This window comes from Pongo pygmaeus, chromosome 20, assembly GCF_028885625.2.
Source record: "Pongo pygmaeus isolate AG05252 chromosome 20, NHGRI_mPonPyg2-v2.0_pri, whole genome shotgun sequence".
NCBI lineage: Eukaryota > Metazoa > Chordata > Mammalia > Primates > Hominidae > Pongo > Pongo pygmaeus.
The window spans coordinates 669,125-694,350 of record NC_072393.2 but is presented as its reverse complement, the minus strand read 5'-3'; the positions used below and the strand labels follow the sequence as shown (position 1 = coordinate 694,350).

At 60.5% G+C, this 25,226-nt stretch overlaps 1 protein-coding gene across 4 annotated transcripts in view; it reads right to left on the bottom strand.

Annotated features, from left to right (window-relative positions):
* Positions 1-22,863, bottom strand: part of ARID3A (AT-rich interaction domain 3A) — a 47,076-nt gene extending 24,213 nt beyond the window's left edge. The window contains exons 1-3 of one of the 4 annotated variants that reach the window (XM_054473561.2): positions 22,709-22,863; positions 18,730-19,361; positions 15,885-16,209 (exon numbers count right to left, since the gene is read on the bottom strand). In XM_054473561.2, the coding sequence (XP_054329536.2) occupies positions 15,885-16,209; positions 18,730-19,097 (693 nt within the window). In that variant the 5' untranslated portion in view covers positions 19,098-19,361; positions 22,709-22,863. The other 3 variants (XM_054473563.2, XM_054473560.2, XM_054473562.2) reach the window with 3 other exon arrangements.
* Positions 22,864-25,226: the final 2,363 nt, after the last annotated feature.

Genomic DNA, 25,226 nt, shown 5'->3' with positions numbered 1-25,226 from the left:
TGACCATGAAGCACGGCCCGGGAAGCTGGCGCGGTGAAGGTGCTTCTCTGTGGATTTCCAGATCACGAGATTTGGGGGGAGCTTGCTGACGCCAGACCCTCCTCGTTCTCCCGTGACGGGCCCTTCGTGCGATCGCCACCCTGGAACCTCGGTCTTATCTGTGAAACGGTCCTGGGGCATCTGGGTGGGGGCTAAGACATGGATGGGGGAGTCCCTTGCTCAGGGAGGAGACGCTGACCGGCCACCAGCCTGTTTCACAGTTGGGGAAACTGAGGCCCACGAGTCCGGGACGGCAGCGACAGGCCTGGCGCTGAGATGTGGCCGGGGTGGGATCAGCTGACAGGCACTTCCAGAAAGTTGGTGCAGAGGAGGCAGGAGGCAGCCCCATGGCGGCGAGATATGACGTGGAAATCCGGGGCCTGCAGTCCCTAATGGAGTCCCCGCCCAGGGCACTGGCCTTAAGTAGCCCCTCTGTCTGCCAGGAAACCCGTTTCACAGATGCAGACACAGACACGGATCTGGGCTGATGGCAGGGGGTGCCCCAGGCCACACGCAGACACACCCCACCCCACAGTGCCCAGCACTGGGGGGCACCCAGCCAACATTTCAAAGGATCAGGAAGCCACAAATGCAGAATCTCAGTGTGGGCTGGGCACAGTGGCTCCCACCTGTGATCCCAGCACTGTGGGAAGCCGAGGTGGGCAGATTGCTTGAGCCCAGGAGTTTGAGACCCACCTGGGCAAGATGACAAAACCCTGTTTTTACAAAAAAAAAAAAAAAAAAAAAAATTAGCCAGGCATGTTGGCGCACACCTGTAATCCCAGCTACTTGGGGGGCTGAGGCAGGAGGATCATGTGAGCCCAGGAGCTCGAGGCTGCAGTGAGCCGAGATGACATCACTGCACTCCAGCCTGGGCAACAGAGTGAGACCCTGTCACACACAAACAAACAAACAAACAAACAGAATTTTAGTTTTGAAGCCTTTGGGATTAAAGAAAGAAAACATTAGCCGGGCGCAGTGGCTCATGCCTATAATCCCAGCACTTTGGGAGGCTGAGGCAGTCAGATCACTTGAGGTCAGGAGCTTGAGACCATCCTGGCTAACATGGGGAAACCCCATCTCCACCAAAAATACAAAAATTAGCCAGGCGCAGTGGCGGTCACCTGTAGTCCCAGCTACTCGGGAGGCTGAGGCAGGAGAATGGCATGAACCCGGGAGGCAGAGGTTGCAGTGAGCCGAGATCGCACCACTGCACTCCAGCCTGGGAGACAGTGAGACTCCGTCTCAAAAAAAAAAAAAAAAAAAAAAAGATTCAAAAAATTAGCCGGGCATGGTGGTGCACGCTTGTAATCCCAGCTACTCGGGAGGCTAAGGCAGGAGAATTGCTTGAATGTGGGAGGCGGAGCTTGCAGTGAGCCAAGATTGCACCACTGCACTCCAGCCTGGGCGACAGAGCAAGACTCTGTCTCATATATACATACATACATACATGCACACATAAAAAGGAAAAAGTAAAAGTAAAAAAAACAAAAAATTAAAAATGAAATACCCAGTGTTCTCTTCCCCCAGGCAGTGACGAACCTGTCACTCCACGTGGCCGGGGCGTTCTGTACAGGGTCCCCACCCCCCAGACCAGCCAGCCCACCCACAATACGCCCTCATGCTCCCATCTGGACACCAGGGCCCTGCCTCTGCGAGCCTCATTTTTCCCTGCTGAGAAATGGGCTCGGAGTAACCGCAGGGTCCAAGCACTTTGCCCAGAGCTGGGCACTCAGCAATTAACTCCGTCCTGGGGTTCCCTGCAGACGGGACCTGGACGGTCCCAGAAAGCCCCAGAAGTGTCATCCCCCGCAGGAGTGTCCATTCGGAAACAGGCACCTGGCGGGAGACTGCGGTCCCATCACTCCCAGCCTAGGTTCTCTGAACAGAAACGCAGCCCAGCACCAGCAGCAGGAGCCGGGCAGTGCAAGGGGCCAGAACACGCCTGCCCCGGCCATGTCAACGCCATCCCCATAGTGGGACATGGGCCCGCCTGGAGTCCGAGCCCAAAGACGGCTGCAGGAAGGAAGGCGCTGCTTCCCGCCTCCCACCCGGCAGTCAAGAGGAAGGGCCCTCCCTGGTGGGCTCACGGTCTGGGGTCCCTCGGGGTACACCTGGCCAGAGCTTCTGCCAGACCCCAGGCCGAGGCCAGGACAGGAACTGCCCCTACCATGGGCAGCAGCCTCGGAGGAGTCACTCAAGGCTCTGCCCGCTCCAGGGACACCCCCCCACCCCACCCACCGCAGGGAGCAGACGGAGGTGGGCTGGGGCCACCCGGGGTACGCAGCAGGGCCCACGCTGCATGCCATCCACTCTCTACAGGAGTCAGAGGAGAAACCTGGTGAACCGTAAAGGCCAAGGATGAAAACAAAATCACAGGAGCTGCACTCCTTCCGATACCATCCCTGTCTTACAGGCGGGGAAACTGAGGCCGAGAGGAGGAGGTCACAGGCAGCCGGCCCAGGTCGGGCAGAGCTGGGATCTCCGCATGTTGGCATGCCCAGGCTCTCTCCCCCCAGGTGGCATTAAAGCAATGAATAACCACAGAGGTGATCTGCCTAGTTCTTCCCCAAGAACCAGGTCCAAGTGCCCCCATGAGCTGGACATGTAGCCAACTGGGTGGGGGGGGCAGTGGCTGGGCAGGGCGCCAGCTGGAGCAGAGACGCCCAGCCACTCCCAGAAAAATGGCCGTCAGGGAGGAATTACAGGGCGATGTGGTAGAAGGGACGGGGCGGGTGGCAGAGAGAGGGAGAGGGGAGAGGAGAAAGAAGAGATGGAGACAGAGAGCGACTGCAGGACCCGGGGACATCCCGGCTCCCCTAAGAGCTCAGGAGTTCAGCCTGGACAATGCAGCAAGACCCTGTCTCCAAAAAATAAAATGAAGTTAGCCGGGTGTAGTGGCGAGTGTCTGTGGTCCCAGCTACTTGGGAGGCTGACGTGGTATCACCGGAGCCCAGGACGTCGAGGCTGCAGTGAGCTATGACTGCACCGTGGCTCTCCAGCCTGGGTGACAGCACAAGACCCTGTCTCAAAATCCACCCCTGAAAACCAGACAATGAAGGAGGTTCAGCCAGGCCGGCAGTCGGGCCCTCCCAGGGCCGGGGTCAGGGGTCCTGGGTGGGGGACGCTCACTTGCCCAGAAGACCCACATTTGTAGCAGTGAACGTGGTGCCCCTGAGACAGGTCAAGGTTTGGGGGCATTGACTGCAGCAACGGGGCTGAGGCTGTAGCAGACACACACCATGGCCGCGTGGGACCGCCCCCACTGACACTTCTACCCAGACAGGCCTCCGTGCAGCCTCACAGCCAGACACTCCCACACAGACACACACACACACATACACACACACACCCTGGACGCGCCTCTGCAGCCAGACACACGGGGAGCAGACACGCCCGGGAGATAATGACAAGACAGGCCCGCCCTCCACTGCGCTGCCTCCGTCAGGACTCCAGTACCAGGGGCGGGAGCTTCTGCTCCATGCACGGCTGTGTCCCCAGTAGGCAGGTGGGCTGGCATACAGTAGGTGCTGCGTAAGTGCCCATGAGAGGGTCAGGCTGGCATACAGCAGGTGCTCCGCAAGTGCCCACGAGAGGGTCGGGCTGGCATACAGCAGGTGCTCCATAAGTGCCCACGAGAGGGTCGGGCTGGCATACAGCAGGTGCTCCGTAAGTGCCCACGAGAGGGTCGGGCTGGCATACAGCAGGTGCTCCGTAAGTGCCCATGAGAGGGTCGGGCTGGCATACAGCAGGTGCTCCGTAAGTGCCCACGAGAGGGTCGGGCTGGCATACAGCAGGTGCTCCGTAAGTGCCCATGAGAGGGTTGGGCTGGCATACAGCAGGTGCTCCGTAAGTGCCCATGAAAGGGTCGGGCTCAGACACATGTGTGCCCAGGGAGGCACAGCCTGGTGTTTCTGCCCTAACCTTGCCCAGGGCACAGTGCCACATCAGCAGAGGTTTCTTCTCTCCACAAGTCTGACATCAGCGTGTCACTGGGGCTCCAGGGGAGGGTCCTTCCCTCCTCTCCCAGCTTCTGGGGGCTCCAGGTGTCCTTGGCTTGTGGCCACATCACTCCAGCCTCTGCCTCTGTCTCCACACAGCTATCTCCCTACGTGTCCGCGTCCAAATTTCTCTTTTCTTTTTTTTTTTTTTTTTGAGACAGCGTCTCGCTCTGTCACCCAGGCTGGAGTGTAGTGGTGCGATCTTGGCTCACTGCAGCCTCCGCCTCCTGGGTTCAAATAATTCTCCTGCCTCAGCCTCCCAAATAGCTGGGATTACAGGCGCCTGCCACCACACCTGGCTAATTTTGTATTTTTAGTAGAGATGGGGTTTCACCATGTTGGTCAGGCTGGTCTCAAACTTCTGACCGCAGGTGATCCGCCTGCCTCGGCCTCCCAAAGTGCTGGGATTACAGGTGTGAGACACCGCGCCCATCCTTTTTTTTTTTTTTTTTTCTTTTTTTGACACAGGGTCCTGCCCTGTCGCCCAGGCTGGAGTGCACTATAGCTGGTGCCACTATAGCTCACTGCAGCCTCGACCTCCTGGGCTCAAGCAATCCTCCTGCCTTAGCCTCCTGAGTAGCTGGGACCACAGGCGCGCACCACCACACCCAGCTAATTTGTGTAGAGACAGGGGTCTCACTCTGTTGCTGAGGCTGGTCTCAAGCTCCTGGGCTCAAGCGAAACTCCCACCTTGGCCTTCCAAAGCGCGGGGATCACAGGTGTGACCTCCCCCTTAGCGGACAACTGACCGGCATGGGATTTGGGGCCACCCTACACTGCAGGACCTCACTGAAACTAACAACGTCTTCAGAGACCCCATTTCCAAATGCAGTCCCATCTTGAGGTTCTGGGTGGACGTGAGTTTTGGGGGATGCCATCTGATCCAGGACGGGGCTCCTCCCGGAAGGCGGGTTCTTACTCGCTCTCACGTTCTCCGTCTCCGAGGGTGGCAGAGGAGGCTGCCGGGCATGGAATCTGGGCACTATGTCCAGCGTGGCTTCTGGGCATGGGGCCTGGGTCCCCAGGGAGCTCGCTTCCTGAGCCTGGCCAGAACCAGGGACTGAGGGGCAGCAGGAGGGGCGGCCTCCACCCAATCCCTGCCCACCCGCCTGGGCCCACGGACCCCCAGCCCAGCCCTGACCAAGGGGCAAGGCTGCATCCCGGCGCCGGCGCCTTCAATGGCCAGATTAGTCACCGTTTAACCCTGTGACCCCCAATTGTCCTCTGGCCATGTGCAGCCGGCAGAGCGGAGAAGAGGCGGTCCGCACCCGCCCCCGTGTGCCACCCACCAGGTCGGCACCGCAGCGGCTCCCGGCCCGGCTCCCGGCCGCCAGTGGAGGGGACCTTGAGTCAAGCGTCCCTCGTGGGTGCCACCGCGGGGCAGCTGCGGGGGCTGTGTCGCCGCCGCCCCAGTCAGGATCGACATCAGAGAATTTGGGCCATCGAAGGGACCTGGACTTCTGCCCTTTGTGTCCAGCAGGGAAACTGAGGCAAGAGTGGACAGGGCTCTGCCAGCAGCTCCTCGGGGTCGGAGAGGGTGGGGGTGCACCCCCAGCGGCCCTGTCCATAGCTCGGTGGTCACTGGGGCTCCATCATCGGCTAGGCTGGCTTCAGAGCCCACAGCGAGCAGGGTAGGCGCTGATCTGTGCCCCGCGGCCGACGCGCACCGCTGACCAAGACAGACAGCGCCACTCTCTAGCAGCCCCGGGGGGCTAATGGTTAACAGGCCCCACCACGACCTCATGCTTCAGGGTCCAGCACGAGGCTCCCAAATGCTCAGGCACACAAGAAGGTCGTCTGTCACGGGCACATGTGTGCACACGCGGGGAGCCCAAGCAGGCACGCTTTTGAACACACACTCTCCAGCCTCAATGTGCACACACACATACGCTTGCAGCCACCCCTGACACACACACACACACACAGCCACATCCACACAAAACACAAGAGACCAGTCCGGCACAGCAGCTCACGCCTGTAATCCCAGCACTTTCAGAGACCGAGGTGGGAGGATCACTTGAGCCCAGGAGTTTGAGACCAGGCTGGGCAACATGAGGGCAAGACCTCACCTTTATAGTTAAAAAAATGCACACACAGGAGACCATCACCCCAACATAGACACTCACAAAGGACGTCGGGGCAGACGCATGTCTGGACACACTCACCAACAGGTCCACGCAAAACAGGGACGTGGGAAGTTTGCCACGTCGCTCGGCACACAGAGACCTAAACAAACACCGTGGTGCTGGCTGGGGACACGCAGGTGGACGTGTGAGGTGCCGCTGGCTGGGTGCACACAGCCCCACACACGAGACCCACGGAATCCAGCAGTGCCCGGCGGGCAGAGCCCTTGGAGGGTCGGAAGATGCTGTCTCTGGAGCAAGATTCCCTCCCAGGCAGGGTCCCACGGGACAGGACCCACGAGCCGCCCGGCCATAGCCCCGGCGTGCAATCTCGCATGCACGCCACGGCGGCTCACCACGCCCATTCCCCCGCCCAGGCACCACGCGGGGACACTCTCTGCCTGCGGGCACCACTCCCTTGGGCCGCCGCGTGTGTTATTAGAAAGCACGGGGCGGGGCCGGCGCTTGGCAGCTGCCACCAGGGTGGGACGCCGGCGGTGGGCGTGGGGCCAGGCCACGGCGGCGGTGACCCCGCGGCGGTGACCCGGTGGCCAGGCGGTGGCGCAGGGGCCAGATAAGGCTCTTCCGGCTGAGTCAGCGAGGCTCCTGGCACGGGCACGGGCCGGGGCACGGTGCCAGGGGCTGGCGGGCAGGCACCCGCCCCTCGCCCGCCAGGGCCCAGCTGGCCTGGCGCCAGCAGCCACAGTGGCTTTGATGAGGCGGGCGCTGCCCCGGCGGGGAGGACCAGGTGCCCGGGGGGCTTCCCAACAGCCCTCCCCCCGGCTCACGTGCAGCCGGGGCTCCCGGAGGCCCAGGAAGACGCCGGCACCAGCGCTGGCAGCCGAGGGCCTGGCTCGGGGCCCTCTCGACAAACACACTCTGTCTCAAACGCAGCCGCTGCCTCTGTGCGCTCGGAACCTGCTGCCTGACCTCTGGGCAAAGGCCCCGGCTGCACCATCTGCCTAGAGCGCCCGCCTGCGCTGGGAAAATGCTCCTTCTTTTCCTTCTCCTTCTTCTCAGGCCCCAGAAGCCCAGCTGCAGTGTTGGCCTCTTCTCCTCACACCCGGACCAAGGGTGCCTCCGTTTTCTCCCCAAAACAGGCTCCAGAAGGGTCCTCCCAGCCTCCTTCTCCCAGCTCCAAACCTGCCAAGTGCCCTCACGCTCCACCCACCCCTCCTGCTACACCGAGCTTGACTGACCCGCGGCCCAGGATGGCTTTAAATGCGTCCCAATGCAAATGTGTACATTTCTTAGCACACTATGAGTTTTTTTTGCAATTTTTTTTGGCTCATCAGGTATCATTAGTGTTACTGTATTTTACATGTGGCCCAAGACAATTCTTCTTCTTCCAATGTACCCCAGGGAAGCCAAAAAGTTGGCCACCCTGGCCCTACACATTATGCTCCAGTCACAGCGATCCAAGAGGCAGGCCTTGCCGTGCTCTGATTCGCAAATTAACTCTTACACATCCTGCAAAGCCCCAGCCCCAATGCCCCTTCCTCTCGGCAGCCTCCCCCTCAATCCCCTCTAGCCCAGCCCTGACCCCTTGAGGGATGTGGGGAAGCCCAGCAGCCCCTCCAAGCCTCGATCTGAAATGGACGTGGTGAGGCCAGGGCAGATCCCAATGCTACCTTCACATCCAGCTCTGGCTCCCACCAGTCTGGGGGGTCTCCAGGGCAGGATGAAGAAAACGTGTGCCCGCTTCTCCCAGAGCCCTGGCAATTCCAGCTCCTCACCTCCTCCCCACACTGCTCCAAGCGACTCTCACGCCCCAAAGACATTCATTACAGTATTGTTTACAACAGGGAAATGACCGATGGAAGTGTGTGGACGTGGGGATGTCCAGCGCCACGAGGGGAACGTCCATACAGCTGAAAAGAACCAGGCGGCTCGGAACATCCCAATTACAACGCGAACGCACCCGAGATAAACAGCTCCTCGAAGCCAGCGGTGGGAGGAACCTCCCGGCCTCCAAGGAAGATCACACGTTAGATACCTCCCAGGTCACATTCCTGGGTGCGAGTGGTCAGAGAAGGGCCTGGAGAACGCGCGGCTCATGCCCTAGAGGTCAAGGGAGGGACTTGGGGCTCCCTGTAAACATTCCATTTTCTTCCTCTCTGCAAGAAGAGTGTCAAGTATTACTTCTGGAACCAAAAGTGTATCGAGAGGCCGGGCGCGGTGGCTCAGGCCTGTCATCCCAGCACTCTGGGAGGCCGAGGCGGGCAAATCACGAGGTCAGGAGTACGAGACCACCCTGGCCAACATGGCGAAACCCCATCTCTACTAAAAATACAAAAATAAGCTGGGCGTGGTGACGGGCGCCTGTAATCCCAGCTACTCGGGAGGCTGAGGCATGAGAATCACTTGAACCCGGGAGGCGGAGGTTGCAGGGAGCCAAGATGGCGCCACTGCACTCCAGCCTAGTGACAGAGCAAGACTCCGTCTAAAATAATAATAAATAAATAATTAATTAAATAGGCCAGGTGTGGTGGCGCGCGCCTGTAGTCCCAGCTACTCAGGAAGCTGAGGCAGGAGAATCTCTTGAACCCAGGAAGCGGAGGTTGTAATGAACCGAGATCGCACCACTGCACTCCAGCCTGGGCGACAGAGCAAGACTCCATCTCAAAAAAAAAAAAAAGAGATAAAATAATGTATCTATGTGTATTTTCCACAATTAAAAAAAATAAATGAGCTGAAAAGACCAAAAAAGACCAAAAACTGGACGCCCGTTTCTTGCTGGGGTCTTGCTTCACCCCCAAGAGCTGCCTGGCAGGCACTGTGGTGAGGACCCAGCGGTCTCTGGGGCTGAGCCCAGCGAGGTGTGTCTGGCCTTGAGCCCAAGAGGCTGCTGGTGGCCGTCCCTGCCCCAGTGCCCATACGCACCCAGCCGTCAGGCCTGGAGGCCTGGATATGAGGACAGCACTGAGATCTGCCCTGGTCTAACCACTTTCATTCCAGACAAAAAGAAAAACGGAGGGGCAGCTGAGCTTCCCCAAAACCGTCCCGCCAGCGGCTCCCTGGGCCATCCATCCACACACCCCTGGGTCCTCTCTGGCAGGTGCATCCCGGGGGTCAAATTCCAGCTCTGACACATCCCCCGGGCGACTGTGCACAAGTCATGTGATCGCCCCATGCCTCAGTTTCTCATCTGCACAACAGGTTCAACAGCAGCTCCTTCCTCGTGGGATCAAGTGAGGATGTGGGAGACGACCCGTCTAAAACACTCAGTCACTTTCTTCACGTAGTGAAGCAATAGATACTGGCTAGTGCCGTCATTCCTACACCTCTGAGCTCATCTGCAAGTTACATGGGGAGCAAGCTTTACCTTGGAAAGCAGAGGGAGAGATCCTGACACTGAATGAAAATCAGAACCACAGTGAGAAACCACGCCACCCCCACAAGGAGGCTAGGATCAAAAGTCGACAATAGGCCGGGTGCGGTGACTCACATCTCTGATCCCAGCACTCTGGGAGGCTGAGGTGTGAGGACCACCTGAGGTCGGGAGTTCAAGACCACCCTGCCCAACACGGTGAAACCCCATCTCTACTAAAAATACAAAAAATTAGCCGGGCTCGGCCGGGCGTGGTGGCTCACACCTGTAATCCCAGCACTTTGGGAGGCCAAGGCGGGCAGATCACGAGGTCAGGAGATCAAGACTATCCTGGCTAACATGGTGAAGCCCTGTCTCTACTAAAAATACAAAAATTAGCCGGGCATGGTGGCGGGTGCCTGTAGTCCCAGCTATTCGGGAGGCTGAGGCAGGAGAATGGCGTGAACCCAGGAGGCGGAGCTTGCAGTGAGCCGAGATCGCGCCACTGCACTCCAGCCTGGGTGACAGAGCAAAGACTCTATCTCAAAAAAGAAAAACAAAAAAAAATAGCTGGGCATGGTGGCGGGCGCCTGTAATCCCAGCACTTTGGGAGGCTGAGGTGGGCGAATCACAAGGTCAGAAGATCGAGACCATCCTGGCTAACACGGTGAAACCCCATCTCCACTAAAAATACAAAAAATTAGCCGGGCGTGGTGGCGGGCGCCTGTAGTCCCAGCTACTCGGGAGGCTGAGGTAGAAGAATGGCGCGAACCCAGGAGGCGGAGCTTGCAGTGAGACAAGATCGTGCCACTGCACTTCAGCCTGGGGGACAGAGCGAGACTCTGTCTCAAAAAAAAAAAAAAAAAAGTTGACAATAACAAGTGGTGAGGATGTAGAGGAACTGGAACCCACATCTGTGGCTGGCGGGAAGGTAACGTGGGCAGCTTCTTGCTTAAACAGTCTAGCAGTTCCTCTGATGGGTGAATATGGAGTCACCAGCAGACCCAGCAATTCTCCCAGATACACACCCAAAAGTAATACAAACGTACGCCCACATAAAGACTTGTACAGCACTACAAATCCAAAAGGCAGAAACAGGCCAAGTGGCCATCGATAGCGGAATGGGCAAACACAATATGGCACATCCCTCCAGCGGAATATGACTCAGCTGTGAAAAGGAAGGAGGCTGTGACCCAGGCCACAGTGCTGATGCACCTTGAGGACGTCACACTCAGTGAGATACGCCAGACACAAAAGGCCACGCAGTGTGTGATCCCATTTCTTTTCTTTGTTCTTGTTTTTCTGAGATGGAGTCTCCCTCTGTTGCCCAGGCTGGAGTGCAGTGGCGCCACCTCGGCTCACGGCAACCTCCACTTCCCGGGTTCAAGCGATTCTGTCCCAGCCTCCCAAGTGCTGGGATTACAGGTGCCCGCCACCACACCCAGCTAATTTTTGTATTTTTAGTAAAGACAGGGTTTTGCTATGTTGGCCAGGCTGGTCTCAAACTCCTGACCTCAGGTGATCTGCCCACCTCGGCCTCCCAAAGTACAGGGATTACAGGAGTGAAGCACTGCACCCGGCTATGTGATCCCATTTCTATAAAATGTCCAGAACAGGCCAACCAATCCACAGAGGGAGGAGGGGATATGTAGTTGCCAGGGGCTGGGGGGTGCTGGTAGAATAGGGGAATAATAGTTAAAGGGTCAGGGTTTATTTTATTTTATTTGTTTAGAGACAAAATCTCCCTCTGCCACCCAGGCTGGAGTGCAGTGGCGCGATCTCGGCTCACTGTAACCTCTGCTTCCGAGTTCAAGTGATTCTCCTGCCTCAGCCTCCTCCCGAGTAGCTGGGACTACAGGTGCCCGCCACCACGCCTGGCTAATTTTTTATATTTTTAGTAGAGACGGGGTTTCACTGTGTTAGCCAGGATGGTCTCGATCTCCTGACCTCGAGATCCGCCTGCCTCGGCCTCCCAAAGTGCTGGGATTGCAGGCGTGAGCCATTGTGCCCACCCTATCCTTCTTATTTTTTTAAGAGACAGGGTCTCGCTCTGTCACCAAGCTGAAGTGTGGTGGCGCGATCACAGCTCACTGCAGCCTTGTCCTCCTGGGCTCAAGGGATCCTCCCACCTCGGAGTCCCAAGTAGCTGGGACTACAGGTGCCCGCCACCACACTCAGCTAATTTTTGTAGAGACGGGGTCTTGCTATACTGCCCAGGCTGGTCTAGAACTTCTGGGGGCTCAGGCGATCTACCCATCTCGGCCTCCCACAGTGCTGGGATTACAGGTGTGAGCCACTGTGCCCGGCCCGACCATACAATTAAAACAGTGAATTGTATGGCATATGAATTATAGCCCAATAAAGCTGTTTTTTAAGATTCATCTCAAATTCATTCAACACTTATTAGAGTTGTTGAGACTAAAGGTTCAAATCCTTAAGCAGCTGAAGATCTGTGATTAACGGCCTGTGTGTTTAAAATCCCATCACAGGACGGGCGCGGTGGCTCACGCCTCTAATCACAGCACTTTGGGAGGCCGAGGCGGGTGGATCACGAGGTCAGGAGATCGAGACCGTCCTGGCTAACACGGTGAAACCCCGTCTCTACAAAAAATACAAAAAGTTAGCCAGGCGTGGTGGCGGGCACCTGTAGTCCCAGCTACTCGGGAGGCTGAGGCAGGAGAATGGCATGAACCCGGGAGGCGGAGTTTGCAGCGAGCCGAGATCGCGCCACTGCACTGCAGCCTGGACGACAGAGCGAGACTCCATCTCAAAAAATAAAAAAATAAATAAATAAATAAAACCCTACCGTGGTGGGGTGCAGTGGCCCACGCCTGTAATCCCAGCACTGTGGGAGGCCAAGGAGGGTGGATCACCTGAGCCCAGGAGTTCTAGACCAGCCTGGGCAACATAGCAAGACCCCGTCTCTACAAAAATTAGCTGAGTTTGGTGGCGCCCGTCTGTACTCACAGCTACTCAGGAGGATCGCTTGAACCCAGGAGACCGAGGCTGCAGTGAGTGAGGACAGCACCACTACACTCCAGCCTACCTGACAGAATAAGACCCTGCCTCAAAAATAATAATAATAATCCAATAAAATCCTACTGTGGCCGCTTTCTAGAACCCAGGCCTGCTGTGTGGGTGACAGGAGGCCACCAGGAGGCTACGTCAGACATCAGGAGGCTGAGATCCTAATCACTGCCCGACACGTGCTGGCCTCCAAAACTGCACGTCCCCAGGCCCCAGGCAGCAAGGTTCCAGGTGTCCACGGAAAGAACCCGTGGCCCTGAGCCTGCTGCGCCCGGCCCCCCCTGCGGCCTGGCCACCCACCAGACCTGCAGCTGACAGCAGAATTTCACAGCTGTCGAGGATTTGCAGGCGGAAGTTAGCCCCGAGCCCTGCCAGGACCCGGGAGGAAGAGGCAGAGACGGTGCCAAGCGGCCGGCCGGCGGGCCAGGCCTGCCACGTGCCAGGAAGGGGGTGGGGCAGGTGCCAGAGTCAACAGGGGCCCCAGCGGGGGTGGGGGGGGGTAACGCTGACTGGGCCGGTTGGGCCCAGGCCACTGTTGACTCTGGGAACACAGGTGTCTGGCCAGCTTGGCGGGCAGCGGCATCGGCGGCCGGACCTGCCACGAACAGCCCAGGATAAGATCCCAGGACTGGCCGGGCACCGTGGCTCAGGCCTGTAATCCCAGCACTTTGGGAGGCTAAGTTAGGCAGATCACTTGAGCCCAGGAGTTTGAGACCAACCTGAGCAACACAGCAAAAGCCCTTCTCTAGAGAAAAAAAAAAAAAATCACAGGACTGCAGCGTGGGGGCCTCCCCCAACCCCCGCTGCCACGACCATCCCTAGGCCCCCATCTTCTCAGAGTTCCAGTCCCATCTCCTGCAAGACCCAGAGGCGGCACCCGGCCCCTACACACAAGACCCAGCCCAGAGGCAGCACCGGTCCCTACACACAAGACCAGCCCAGAGGCGGCACCCGGTCCCTACACACAAGACCCAACCCAGAGGCGGCACCTGGCCCCTACACACAAGACCAGCCCAGAGGCGGCACCGGTCCCTACACACAAGTCCCAACCCAGAGGCGGCACCGGCCCCTACACACAAGACCAGCCCAGAGGCGGCACCGGCCCCTACACACAAGACCAGCCCAGAGGCGGCACCCGGCCCCTACACACAAGACCAGCCCAGAGGCGGCACCCGGCCCCTACACACAAGACCCAGCCCAGAGGCGGCACCGGCCCCTACACACAAGACCAGCCTAGAGGCGGCACCGGCCCCTACACACAAGACCAGCCCAGAGGCGGCACCTGGCCCCTACGCACAAGACCCAGCCCAGAGGCGGCACCGGCCCCTACACACAAGACCAGCCCAGAGGCGGCACCTGGCCCCTACGCACAAGCCGAGCTTTAGTCCACCTCAGGGCCTCTGCACTGCCCGGTACACCCAGTGGGCAGGCGCAGGGCGGCAGGAGCTCCAGGAATACCTGAGGCTGCCGATGACACAGTGACCCCCTCCCTGCTCTGGCCTCAGTTTCCCCATCTCGGCTTCCCACTGGAGAAAAACGCTGCATGGCACCTACGACCCTGACCCACGGTCGCCCAGACAAGGTGGACAGTGGCGGCCAGTGGCTTCTGCCTCCTGCCTTCGTTCCAGACACGCTGTGGGCTGTGGGGTCAGGGCGCCTGGCCCCTCATCTCTGCCTGATCTGGGCCAGTCACCCCAAAACTCCCCCATCGGCTTTGGGCCTTGGAGGCCGGGGCTGTCTGGGCGGGGCGTGTGTCCAGGGTCAGGGGGTCCCATCCACCTCTGACCCCCAAAGGACTGACTGAATGGGGGGCCTTGACCCTCCCTCTCGGCTTGGCTATAACCCTGTGGGGATGGAGGTCTCTATTCGGCTCCTGCCCGCCCGTCCAGCCCAGGGCTCCCTGCGGGCTGAGTCCCGGGCAGACAGCGGACATTGGGTGAATATTAAATTAATTGGGTGAATTAAATTAATGAAATTAAAGAGAATCCACTCTCAACATGCTCATCTGTATCATCTTAAACCCAGATGGGTGAATTAATGAAATTAATTGGGTGAATATTAAATTAATGAAATTAAAGAGAATCCACTCTCAACATGCTTATCTGTATCATCTTAAACCCAGAAAAGATCACAAGGCCCCTTCTCCCAACGCTGAGCCTCTGTTTTCTCACTGGCAAAATGGGACCCGCGGCGGCGTGGCCCGTGGAGCATCCCCTTCTGCAGGAGAGGGAAACTGAGTCACGGAACAGGGTGGAATCAGCAAGACGCATCCCCCCCATCCCGAGTCCCTGCCGCTGCCCTGGACATTCTCCCACAGCGTGTCTGGCTTTCAGCTCTTTACTATTTGTGAGTTTCCAGGCAGCCCAACCTTAAGTCTCTCGAGGGCTGCTGGGGTTAGGGCCACCCCTTAAGCTACCAGGCACCCCTGGAGTCAGGAGCCCCGGGGGAGGCCCCACTGGGTGTCCGTGCCTTGGCCCCTCCTAGGAGGCTCCTCAGAGCGGATTCTGGAAGCCCAGGGCCGAAGGGGCTGCCCCGAGGCAGGCATGTCCCAGCGTGTCCATCATCCACCTCCCTGCGGGAGCCCAGACCAGCTCCAGCCCCGGGCAAGGAGGTGGCTCCCCCCAGCCGCGCCCAGAGGTCGAGGCAGAGCCCAGCTGGCCGAGGGCTGGAATGTGAGCCTGGCCACCATCTGGTTTCCATCTGCCCGGCCCAGCACGGCCCAACTTCAAAGCATCCCCCGCCCGGCCACTTCCTCTGGCCTGGCCGCCTGCGGGGAAAGGCTGGGGCGGCCCCTACTTCCTCCTTCAGCCTGGGGTCCCTGAGACCCCCCTGCAGGCCCGGCCTTAACCGCCCACTCGGAGCCTCACAGGCCCTGGCTCCTGCGTCTCCTGCAGCCACACCTGAACCACCCCCACATCCCCTAGGCTGCCGGCTGCAGCGCGCAACCCCCCATGGCTCTCCACAGATGCCAGGGGACAGAGGAGGCCAAGTCACTGCGTCACCAAGGCCCCGGCCTCTCTGCCCGCATTGCCCGCAGGCCTGGTTCCTCCAGCCCACGCCCAGCTCGGGCCGGCGCCAGCCTCTCCCTCTCAGACCCGCCTTTCCATCTCTGCCCCATCACCTCCGATATGGGGGCCGTGGAGCCCCCCAGGTTTCTCCTACCCGGCCGGGTGCTCCTCACACATCCCACGTCAAAGCAACGAACAGCCAACCGGTCGAGCCCACGCCCAGGAGGGAAGCACAGGAAGCACAGCTACCGCAGGAACCCCCAGCTCTCAACTCGACGCCCGGCTCAGCACACACCCTGCGCAACGTGGGCCTTCAAAGGGCCCCACTGGCCCGGGAGCAGGTGCCTCGGCCGCCACGCGGGACGCGCCCACTCACCTGCTTAAACTGCTCCTCATAAGTCCAGTCCCCGTGGTCAGGCGGCTGCAGCTGCGGAGCTACGTGGGCGGCCCCTCCGGGGTGGGCAGGGCCAGGCCCCGGCCGCTCCTGGCCCCCCAGCACCCTGGGAACGCCATCGCCGCGGAAGGCCTGGGGTGGCTGGGCCTTTCGGGGGAACAGTGCCGTGGTGCCCAAGCTGGCAGGGCCTGGGGGGCCCAGCCCCTCCTCGTCCTCCTCCTCCTCCTCATCCTCGTAATCCTCCTCCTCCTCCTCCTCATCCTCCCCGAGGTCTTCCTCCATCTCCTCCTCCTCCCATTTGGGCTTCCTGGGGTGAGCAGAGGGCAGGAGTCAGGGGAGAAGGTGCTGGCTTGTCCCAGCCCAAGGAAAGACCCGCTCCCCACCTAGCCTCAGTTTCCCTCTCTGGAAATAGGAAGAGCCGACCGCCGCCAGCTCAGGCTACAGAGAGCGCCCATGAGCACAGCCTGCGTGGGGCACCCGTGACGCCCATTTTGTTCCCAATTAGCCCAGAACAGCACAAGCTGTCCCTACAGCGTGAATTCTGGGGCCTTGAAAAGCATCACGCAGGCAGGCACGGTGGCGCACACCTATAATCAATCCCTGCAGCACTCTGGGAGGCCAAGGCGGGAAGATCCCTTGAGCCCAGGAGGTGGAGGCTGTAGTGAGCTATGATGGCACCACTGCACTCCAGCCTGGGCCACAGAGCAAGACTCTCTTGGAAAAAAAAAAAGGGAATCATTACGGCAGGCTGGTTCCTGCACCATGCATGCTGTCCCAGCTCCACCTCCCCTTCCCTCCACAGGGAGAATTCTCCCACCGCCATCTGAAATCCGCCCCACCCTCGCCACTGCCCCTCCACGGCACCCTCCTAGACTTTCTTGGCAGCCGTTTTTTTCTTGTTTTTTTTTGAGACAGAGTCTTGCTCTGTCACCCAGGCTGGAATGCAGTGGCGCAATCTTGGCTCACTGCAAACTCCGCCTCCCGGGTTCACGCCATTCTCCTGCCTCAGCCTCCCGAGTAGCTGGGACTACAGGCGCCCGCCACCACACCTGGCTAATTTTTTTGTATTTTTAGTAGAGACGGGGTTTCACCGTGTTAGCCAGGATGGTCTCGATCTCCTGATCTCATGATCTGCCCACCTCGGCTTCCCAAAGTGCTGGGATTACAGGCTTGAGCCACCACGCCCGGCCTTTGGCAGCTGTTTGTACAACCTGGTATCACCTGCTTCTTTGCCAGATTTTGTTTGGTGGTTTTTTTTTTTTTTTTTGAGACAGAGTCTCACTTTGTTGCCCAGGCTGCAGTGCAAAGACACAATCTTGGCTCACTGCAACCTCCACCTCCCAGGTTCAAGCGAGTCTCCTGCCTCAGCCTCCTGAGTAGCTGGGATTACAGGCATGAGCTACCACACCCGGCCAGTTTTGTCTTTTGAGACAGGGTCTTCTCTGTTGCCCAGGCTGGAGTGCAGTGGTGTGATCACAGCTCACTGCAGTCTTGACCTCCTGAGCTCAAGCAGTCCTCCTGCCTCGGCCTCTCGAGTATCTGGGACCACAGATGCATGCCACAACACCCAACTAATTTTTGTACTTTTTGTAGAAATGGGGTCTCACTATGTTGCCCAGGCTGGTCTTGAACTCCTGGGCTCAAGCAATCCTCCCACCTCAGCCTCCCAAAGTGCTAGGATTACAGGCGTGAGCCACCGCGCCCGGCATCTTTGCTTGCTCAGGTCCTCCCAGGAAGATGCGGGTTCCTGGAAGCCAGGGTCCCACAGCAAGTGAGCCCTCAGCCAGCCCTGGGGACACCCACACGCTATGCGGGTCCGGCCGGCTGCAGATTTTATCTGCCCCTGCCGCTGAATCTGCTGTAGCCATCGGTGGCTAGGTTGCTTTAAGTTAACTAAGATGAAACAAAGTTGGCCGGGTGCGGTGGCTCACGCCTGTAATCCCAGCGCTTTGGGAGGCCGAGGCAGGCAGATCATGAGGTCAGGAGATCGAGACTATCTTGGCTAACACGGTGAAACCCTGTCTCTACTAAAAAATACAAAAAATTAGCCAGGCGTGGTGGCGGGCGCCTGTAGTCCCAGCTACTCGGGAGGCTGAGGCAGGAGAATGGCGTGAACCCGGGAGGCAGAGGTTGTAGTGAGCTGAGATCGTGCCACTGCACTCCAGCCTGGGCGAAAAAAGCAAGACTCTGTCTAAAAAAAAAAAAAAAAAAACCCACATTCTTGGCTCACTGCAATCTTCACCTCCCAGGTTCAAGCAATTCTCCTGCCTCAGCCTCCCGAGTAGCTGGGATTACAGGCTTCTGCCACCATGCCCGGCTAATTTTTGTATTTTTAGTAGAGATGGGGTTTCGCCATGTTGGCCGGGCTGGTCTTGAGCTCCTGACCTCAGGAGATCCACCCACCTCGACCTCCCAAAGTGCTGGGATTATGGGCATGAGCCACAGCACCCAGCTAAAAAAACCATTTTTATTTTGAGACTGGGTCTGTCTCTGTCATCCAGGCTGGAGTGCAGTGGCACAATCACAACTCAACTTCTGTTCTCAAGGGATCCTCCTGCCTCAGCCTCCCCAGTAGCTGGGACCACAGGTGCACCACCATGCCTGGCTAATTTTTTAATTTTTTGCAGAGATGGGGTCTTGCTATGTTGCCCAGGCTGGTCTCCAACCCCTGGGCCCACATGATCCTCCCACGTCGGCCTCTCAAACTGCTGGAATTACAGGAAGGAGATCCCGCGACCAGACCCTTACTCCCATTCTGCAGATGAGCAGAGTGACACTCAGAGCCAGTAACAGCCCCCAGAAGGCCCTGCCCCAGACCCCAACTCACATGTCCTCGTCGGAGGCCACGTCCTCAAAGTGCTCCTCTCCTGGCCCTTCTCTGCCTCGGCCGGGCGAGCCCGGTGTCCCCTCCCGGGCCGCGTCCTCCTCCTCCGAGCCTGGAGGCCCATCCTCAGAGCCGCCAGGGCTGGCAGGGTGTCCCAGGCCCGCAGCTGCAGCACGCATGGCTGCGAGTGCGGCCATCTGAGCCCGCTGCATCCGGGCACTCTCGGGCTCTCTGTCCTCGTCGGGGGCAGCCCGGGCCCGGCCAGGGGGTGCAGCAGGGGGATCGGGGGGCAGCTGCTGTCGGGCCTCCAGCTCCTGGCGTGCCCGCTGCTGCCGCTGCAAGAGCGTCTCCATCACGGCCTGTAGCTTCATAGCCCTGCGGCCCGGGCCACCACCACCACCACCACCACCACCACGGGCGCTAGGGGTGGGCGGCGGGGGCGGCCCCTGCGGGGAGGGGGCCCGGCCGCACTGCAGCGTGGGGGCCGCGGGGGAGCCGGGGCAGTGCAGGGTGGCAGGGGGCGGGGGCGGGGGCCGCCGGGCTCAAGCTGAAGCCTGATGGGGCATGCCTCTTCCTCACGCTGGGCTCCAGGGGACAGAGGCTGGCATCCGGCTCATTCACGCATTTGCAGAAACCTGAGGGGGAAAAAAGGGACAGTCAGAGCAGGCCTGAGCTCCTCAGGCCCCCTCCTTCCCCATGAAGGCCCCGGGGATCAGCTCTCATGTCCATCTCATGCAGGATGCAGACCTGGAGGCCTTCTTGGAGGCAGAGGCGCAGGCTCTTCACATACAGCCTACTATGGGCCTGGGTAGCAAGGTCGCCCCGCACTGGGCCACAGAGAAACACGCTGTGGCCAGACTGTCTGCCCCAGGAGATCTTGGATTATTGCTTCATAAGCAGGGTGGGGGAATGGGCGTTCCTGGCCTGTGATTGGCCAGCGGGCTCCGGGCCCCAGTCAGGTGGGTTCTAAGTTCCAGTTGCTGCCTGAGTCCCTGTTGAAGCAGCCCAGCCTGGCCTCCAGGTATCTAGGTATCCTCCCATCTCAGGCAGACAGAGACGGTGGCTGGCTGAGATTGAGCGCCTGTTGTATACGGGCCCGGGGCTAACCCTCCCCCCATCACATAACTCAACAGCAACTCCCAAGCCACAACTTCTCTGGGCCTCAGGTTCCCCACCTGCAAAACAGTGTGGATAACAGTACCCTCCCCATGGCACTCAAGGAGGGACGAATCGAGTTCAGGAGGTTAAGGTGAGCACCAACAGGTGTCAGAGAAGGGGGCACCCGGGCGGTCCCATTCCATGGTTGAGGACAACTGAGGCTCAGGGATCCTCTGCTTGGACACATGGGGCTGGGGTTTGAATCCAGGTCTGGGTGACCACAGAGCCTCCCACGCAGACCCCACAATCTCCGCAGGGCAACAGGGGTCTGGAGTTTCCCAGTCCTCTGGGATCCCGAGTAGGCCAGATGTCTCGGACGGCAACACACTCACCCAGCCTAGAGTCCCTTCCACCCAGGGCCAGTCCTAATGGCCTGGGTGAGGAACAGAGACTCCTGGGGCCTGGGTCCCACCCGAGCCACCCCCTAGCCCAGGCCACACCTCCACCCGCCCAGGCCGCCAATAAAACAGGCCGGGCAGAACCCAACAGGCCTGGAGTGACACCCCAGAGGGAAGGCACATCATGGGGACAGTGGAGGGGCAAAGCTCCACCCTCCGGAGAGGCAGCTGGGCCCAGGAGGCCGCCCCCAACCCTTACTCTGGCAAAGGAGCCCCCAAGACTCATACACAGCTCCTGGGCAGACAGGGCCTGGAGAGACGAGGAGGCAGGGGCCCCTGGGACTCAGATCCCTCCTGTGACCCTACCCCACCCAGGTCAGTGTTGCACAGCAGACCACCCCAAGCCTCCCCAGTCACCGGACAGGAGAGCCCTGCGGCCCCTCTGCCCCAGACACCCTTTACCCAGACCCCTGAGTCTTTCTGCCCCATGGGTGAAAAGGCAGTGGGGGGCAGGTGGGTGGCCCCTGGGAGAAAGCGAGGAGGGCACGTTCCAAAATAGCCTCTGTTCCATCTGTTGTGGGGACAGAGGTCCCAAGTCACAAAGACCTCAGGGCCATAGTGCTGGGTTGTGACCAGGAGAGCCTGGTGGTCCGGAGGCCACCAGGGCGGCACCCAGCCCCCCATCCCCAGGCTGGCGGTCACCCCCCACCCACCCAACCCAAGAAAGTGCTGAGGGGGCATTTCTGACTCAGGGTCTGGTCGGGTCTGTCGCCCCTCCCCCACCTGCGACAACTTCAAGACAAGGCCCCCCCCACGGAAGAGCTCCAAGCAAAGCCCCCCCTCTTTGGGGGCACAGAAGGAAGAGGCCAAAGGAAGCCACTCCCCCCACCAGCCCGCTCCGAGCCCTGCTGGGTTTAATGACCCTTCCGGGTCGCCGGGTGGAGGAGGGGAGCAGGACAGACCTCCACGTTGGGGCCGGTGGAGGGGGCAGGTGGGGATCCCAGATTCCCCCCTAGGTCAGGGCTGGGTGCCCCCACATCGCCGCCATTAACCCTAAACTGGCAACGCCCACCCCCTTCAGACCCCTCCCCCCAAGAGCCCTTTGTCCTCGACCCCCACCCCCATTTTATGACAGCCCCAAGGGAGAGGCTGGGACGGGGCGCCTGGTGGTCGTTGGACCAGGCAGGGGTGGGGGGCGGAGGGATCCTGGGCCACACCCTCCTCCCCCCAGGCCTCCGGAGAGAGGTCACCCGCTCTGCCCGGGCCTTGCAAAACATGGTTATTTAAAGAGTTGTGCAAGGCCCCGGGCCCGCGGGTGGCGAAAGGGGCCCCTCACTCCACGAAGGGAAGAGGAGGGGGAGGGGCGGGGCAGAAAGCTGGGGAGGGGGCTAAGAAAGTCCTGGGTTAGGGGGGCCTGGAGGAAGTGAGAAAAAAACTCAAGAAGGAGAAGAAACAAGAAGACAGAAACCCTGGTCCGGATTTCAAAGGCTTCTTGGAAAGCGGCCGATTTGCATGGGGGGGGGGAACCCCTCCAGCCCGAGCGCCTAAAAACGGAAGATAATTGAACCCGCCGCCTGGGGTCGGCGCCGAACGTTGGAGTTGACAAACGCGCGCTCCCAGCGCTTCCTGCGCCCGCTTTTGTGTCTGGGGGGCCCTGAAACGGGTCAGGGGGCTCTTCCTGGGTATCCCAGCCGAGGAACCGGGCGCCCGGGCCCAACCCACACCGGCGCGCGGGGGCCGCGGTGTCTCCTCCGGGGGCCCCTCTCTGTGCTAGAGCGGACACTTTATAAATAAACCAGCCTGGCTGGGGAGGTTCGCTGGGAACTACCCTCCCTCCTCTCTGGGCTCCCGAATAAACCCCTGATTTCGGGGAGAAAGAATAAAAAATGAAATAAAATATCGGGGTGTAGCCCCCCGCGCGCGCGAAGAGACCATTTCCTTCCGCCGGGGGGGGGGGCGCGCAGTCGCGACCCCCGATCGCCCCTGCTCGCCCCTGAGCGATTGATCCAGTGAGGAGTGAAGTCTCCAAGCGGGGCACAGAGAAAACTCCCCGAACCCCAGCCCGCCAGGGCCGCCTTCCCAGCCCGGGACCCCCACCAACATCACCGCCCAACTTTGGGGACCCCCTTCTTTGGCTTCCAGGACGCACTGCGCCCACCCCGGCACCGGAACCCGCGCTGGGAACGGCCAGCGCGCCCCCCAGCCTTACCGCGCAGGGCGGCTCGTAGGGGGGCGCGCGCCCCGCGCCTGGGGTCGGCCTGTCCGGGCCCGCCTGGCCTCCAGCCGCCGGTGCGCGCCGCTGGCTCCCGGCCCCCGACCCACGGGGCTGTGCCGCGCGCCGACTCACCGAGCCGCCAGCCGCGTCCGCGTCTACACCCCTCCGCCCGATTGGTAAGAGGAGCCCCGCGCGCGGCCGGCCCCCGCCCCGCCCCTCCCCCACCCCCAGACAAATCACCAGGGGACGAGTCGCTCTCGGATGCAAATACCTGGCCGGTGATTCAGCGCCGCGGCCCGGGCGCGGGAGGGGCTCGCCAGGGCTCCCCACTTTTCCCCGGACGCCCCCTCGCCCCACTCCCGCGGTCTGACGACGCGCAACCAGCCCGTGGGCGCTGGGGAGCAGGGCAGAGTGGACGGAAATTTTCAGGTTGCGGCCCCTTTAAAGGATAATAAATAATAAACGGGAAGGGGAACAGCGCCGCGGGAGGCCCCGCCCCCGGCCTAGGGACGGTGGGCAAAGTGCGCGACGCGGCCCCAAGCGCAGAGGGTGCCGGGGGCAGGGGCTGGGGCGGGAGCGCCCCGGGAGAGGAAGAGGGGACTGACTGGGGCTCCGCCCGGGCGGGCTGGGGGGCATCGGAGCCGGATCCGGGACCAGGACTCTTCCCTTCTTACGGAGCACCTAGGTTGGGCCTCGTGGACTCGGAGTTTCACCTTTGCCCCTTAGATGGAGAGACCCTGAGAGAGTGACTTCATTCTCCGGAGCCGCCGTTTCCCAGTCTGAGAAATGGGCTTGAAAGACCCGGTGCAGAGCTGGGCGGGCGGCGTCGGAGGGAGGGAGCCAGGGTTCCGCCGGCCTCCCTCTGGGGAGGGACGGGCTGCAGACGGGGGCTCGGCGCGGGCGTGGGGAGGTGCGCGCGGGGACCCGGAGCCCCTTTGTGAAACCAGGACGACCCTGCCCGGCCCGGCTGTCACCAGCGTCGGGAGCTCGGCTTCCCCCCCACACCGTGAAGGTGGTGATGACTTACACGGTCTGGCGTTCGCTTGCCCAACCACGTGCCCCGCGCCTCTCTCCGGGGAGGTCCCTGCACGTCCCCAGCCCTCACTCCTCTCTGTAGTGGGCAACATTCTTGTTGCCACTGCGCAGAGCAGGAAACTGAGGCACCGAGCGGGGTGCAAGGAAGGCGGTCGGGAGGGGGACGCGTGCTCTGCAGGGAGCTGTGTGCGCGGGAAGCGACCCCAGGGGGCTAAGCGCAGGGGCCCGGGCTCCAGCCCGGATGTGAGCCCCGGGGGAGCCTGGAGGGCGGGCAGGGGCCACCCGGGGGGACCCTCACTTGTGGAGGGTCTCTGGCGGGCTCGGGTCCCCGGTCCTGAGTGTTGGGGGCGGGGTCGTAGGCGCCTCCCTCCTCTTCCCCTAAACTAGCACACGGCATTGCAACTTTTTCTGTCCTTCCACCTAGTTGTACCTCCTCCTTCCACAAAACTGCAACCGGGGCGGCGCGGTGGCTCATGCCTGTAATCTTAACACTTTGGGAGGCGGAGGTGGGCGGATCATCAGATGTCAGGAGTTCGAGACTAGCCCGGCCAACAAGGTGAAACCCCATCTGTACTAAAAATAGAGAAATCAGCCGGGCATGGTGGCGCGCGCCTGTAGTCCCAGCTACTTGGGAGGCTGAGGCAGGAGAATCGCTTGAATCCGGGAGGTGGAAGTCGCAGTGAGCCGAGATGGCGCCACTGTACTCCATCCTGGGCGACACAGTGAGACTCCATCTCAAAAACAAAACAAAACAAAAAACTGCTGGCAGGAGAGCTGCCCCCGACTCCAAGGCCTGAATCCAGCCTTCCAGCCCCAGGGCCACGTGTAGCCTAATGGCGGCAGGTGTCTGAGAGGCCTCCACCATAAGGCTATTAAACACCAAACCCAGCTGCCACCCCTATCTCTGATGGAGAGGCCCGAGACACCTGCCCCAGGTGGGGGGTGCTTTGGAGAGACACTCCCTGCAGCGGGATACAGGGGTGTGGGAGTACCCCCTTCTAGGGCCAGGACCCAGGTCACGTCTGAAGGTGCAGGAAGTCCCTCCCACCTACGATGGAGCACCTGGAGGCCAGCAGACCCAAAAGGCACCTGGAGGGCAGGTGCATGGGCCTGTCTGTGCCTCCGTTTATCCCTCTATAAAATGGGCCACTGTTAATTCAACCCTTTCACCATCCTGTTCTGGATTAGGCTGCCCTTTGTTCAAATGGAAGGGCACAGGGTGGGGGCATAATTACCCCCAGGGCAGGAAGGGTAGAGCCCCTACCCGTTTCCCAGGAGGAAGCTGTGATTTGGGTAGCTGGCTGCAGCTTCCCCTGAAGGGGCCGCGCAGGGGGGTGAGGGGATGCAGGATGGCAGCTGCCTGCAGTGAGGGGGCTCCTATTTTTAGCCCAGAGAGGGAGCCGGGAATGTCTACGCAGACTAGCTGGCTCCACCATATTCCAGATGCCCTCATGCCCCGTGGGGGTAGGCAGCAGTGTGGATTTAGATCAGTGCAGACCTCTCCCAGTCTCTTTCTCAAGCTGTGCATTGGCACAGCAGCCCTAGCTTTAAACATTTCCTAACCAGATCATCTACCGGGGGGGCACAGCAGCCCCAGCTCTGAAGGTTTCCCAGCCAGACCATCTCCTGGGGACACAGCAGCCCTAGCTCTGAAGGTTTCCTAGCCAGACCATCTCTTGGGGGTGCAGCAGCCCCAGCTGTGAAGGTTTCCCAGCCAGACCATCTCCTGGGGGTGCCTGGGGCTTTGGGAACCT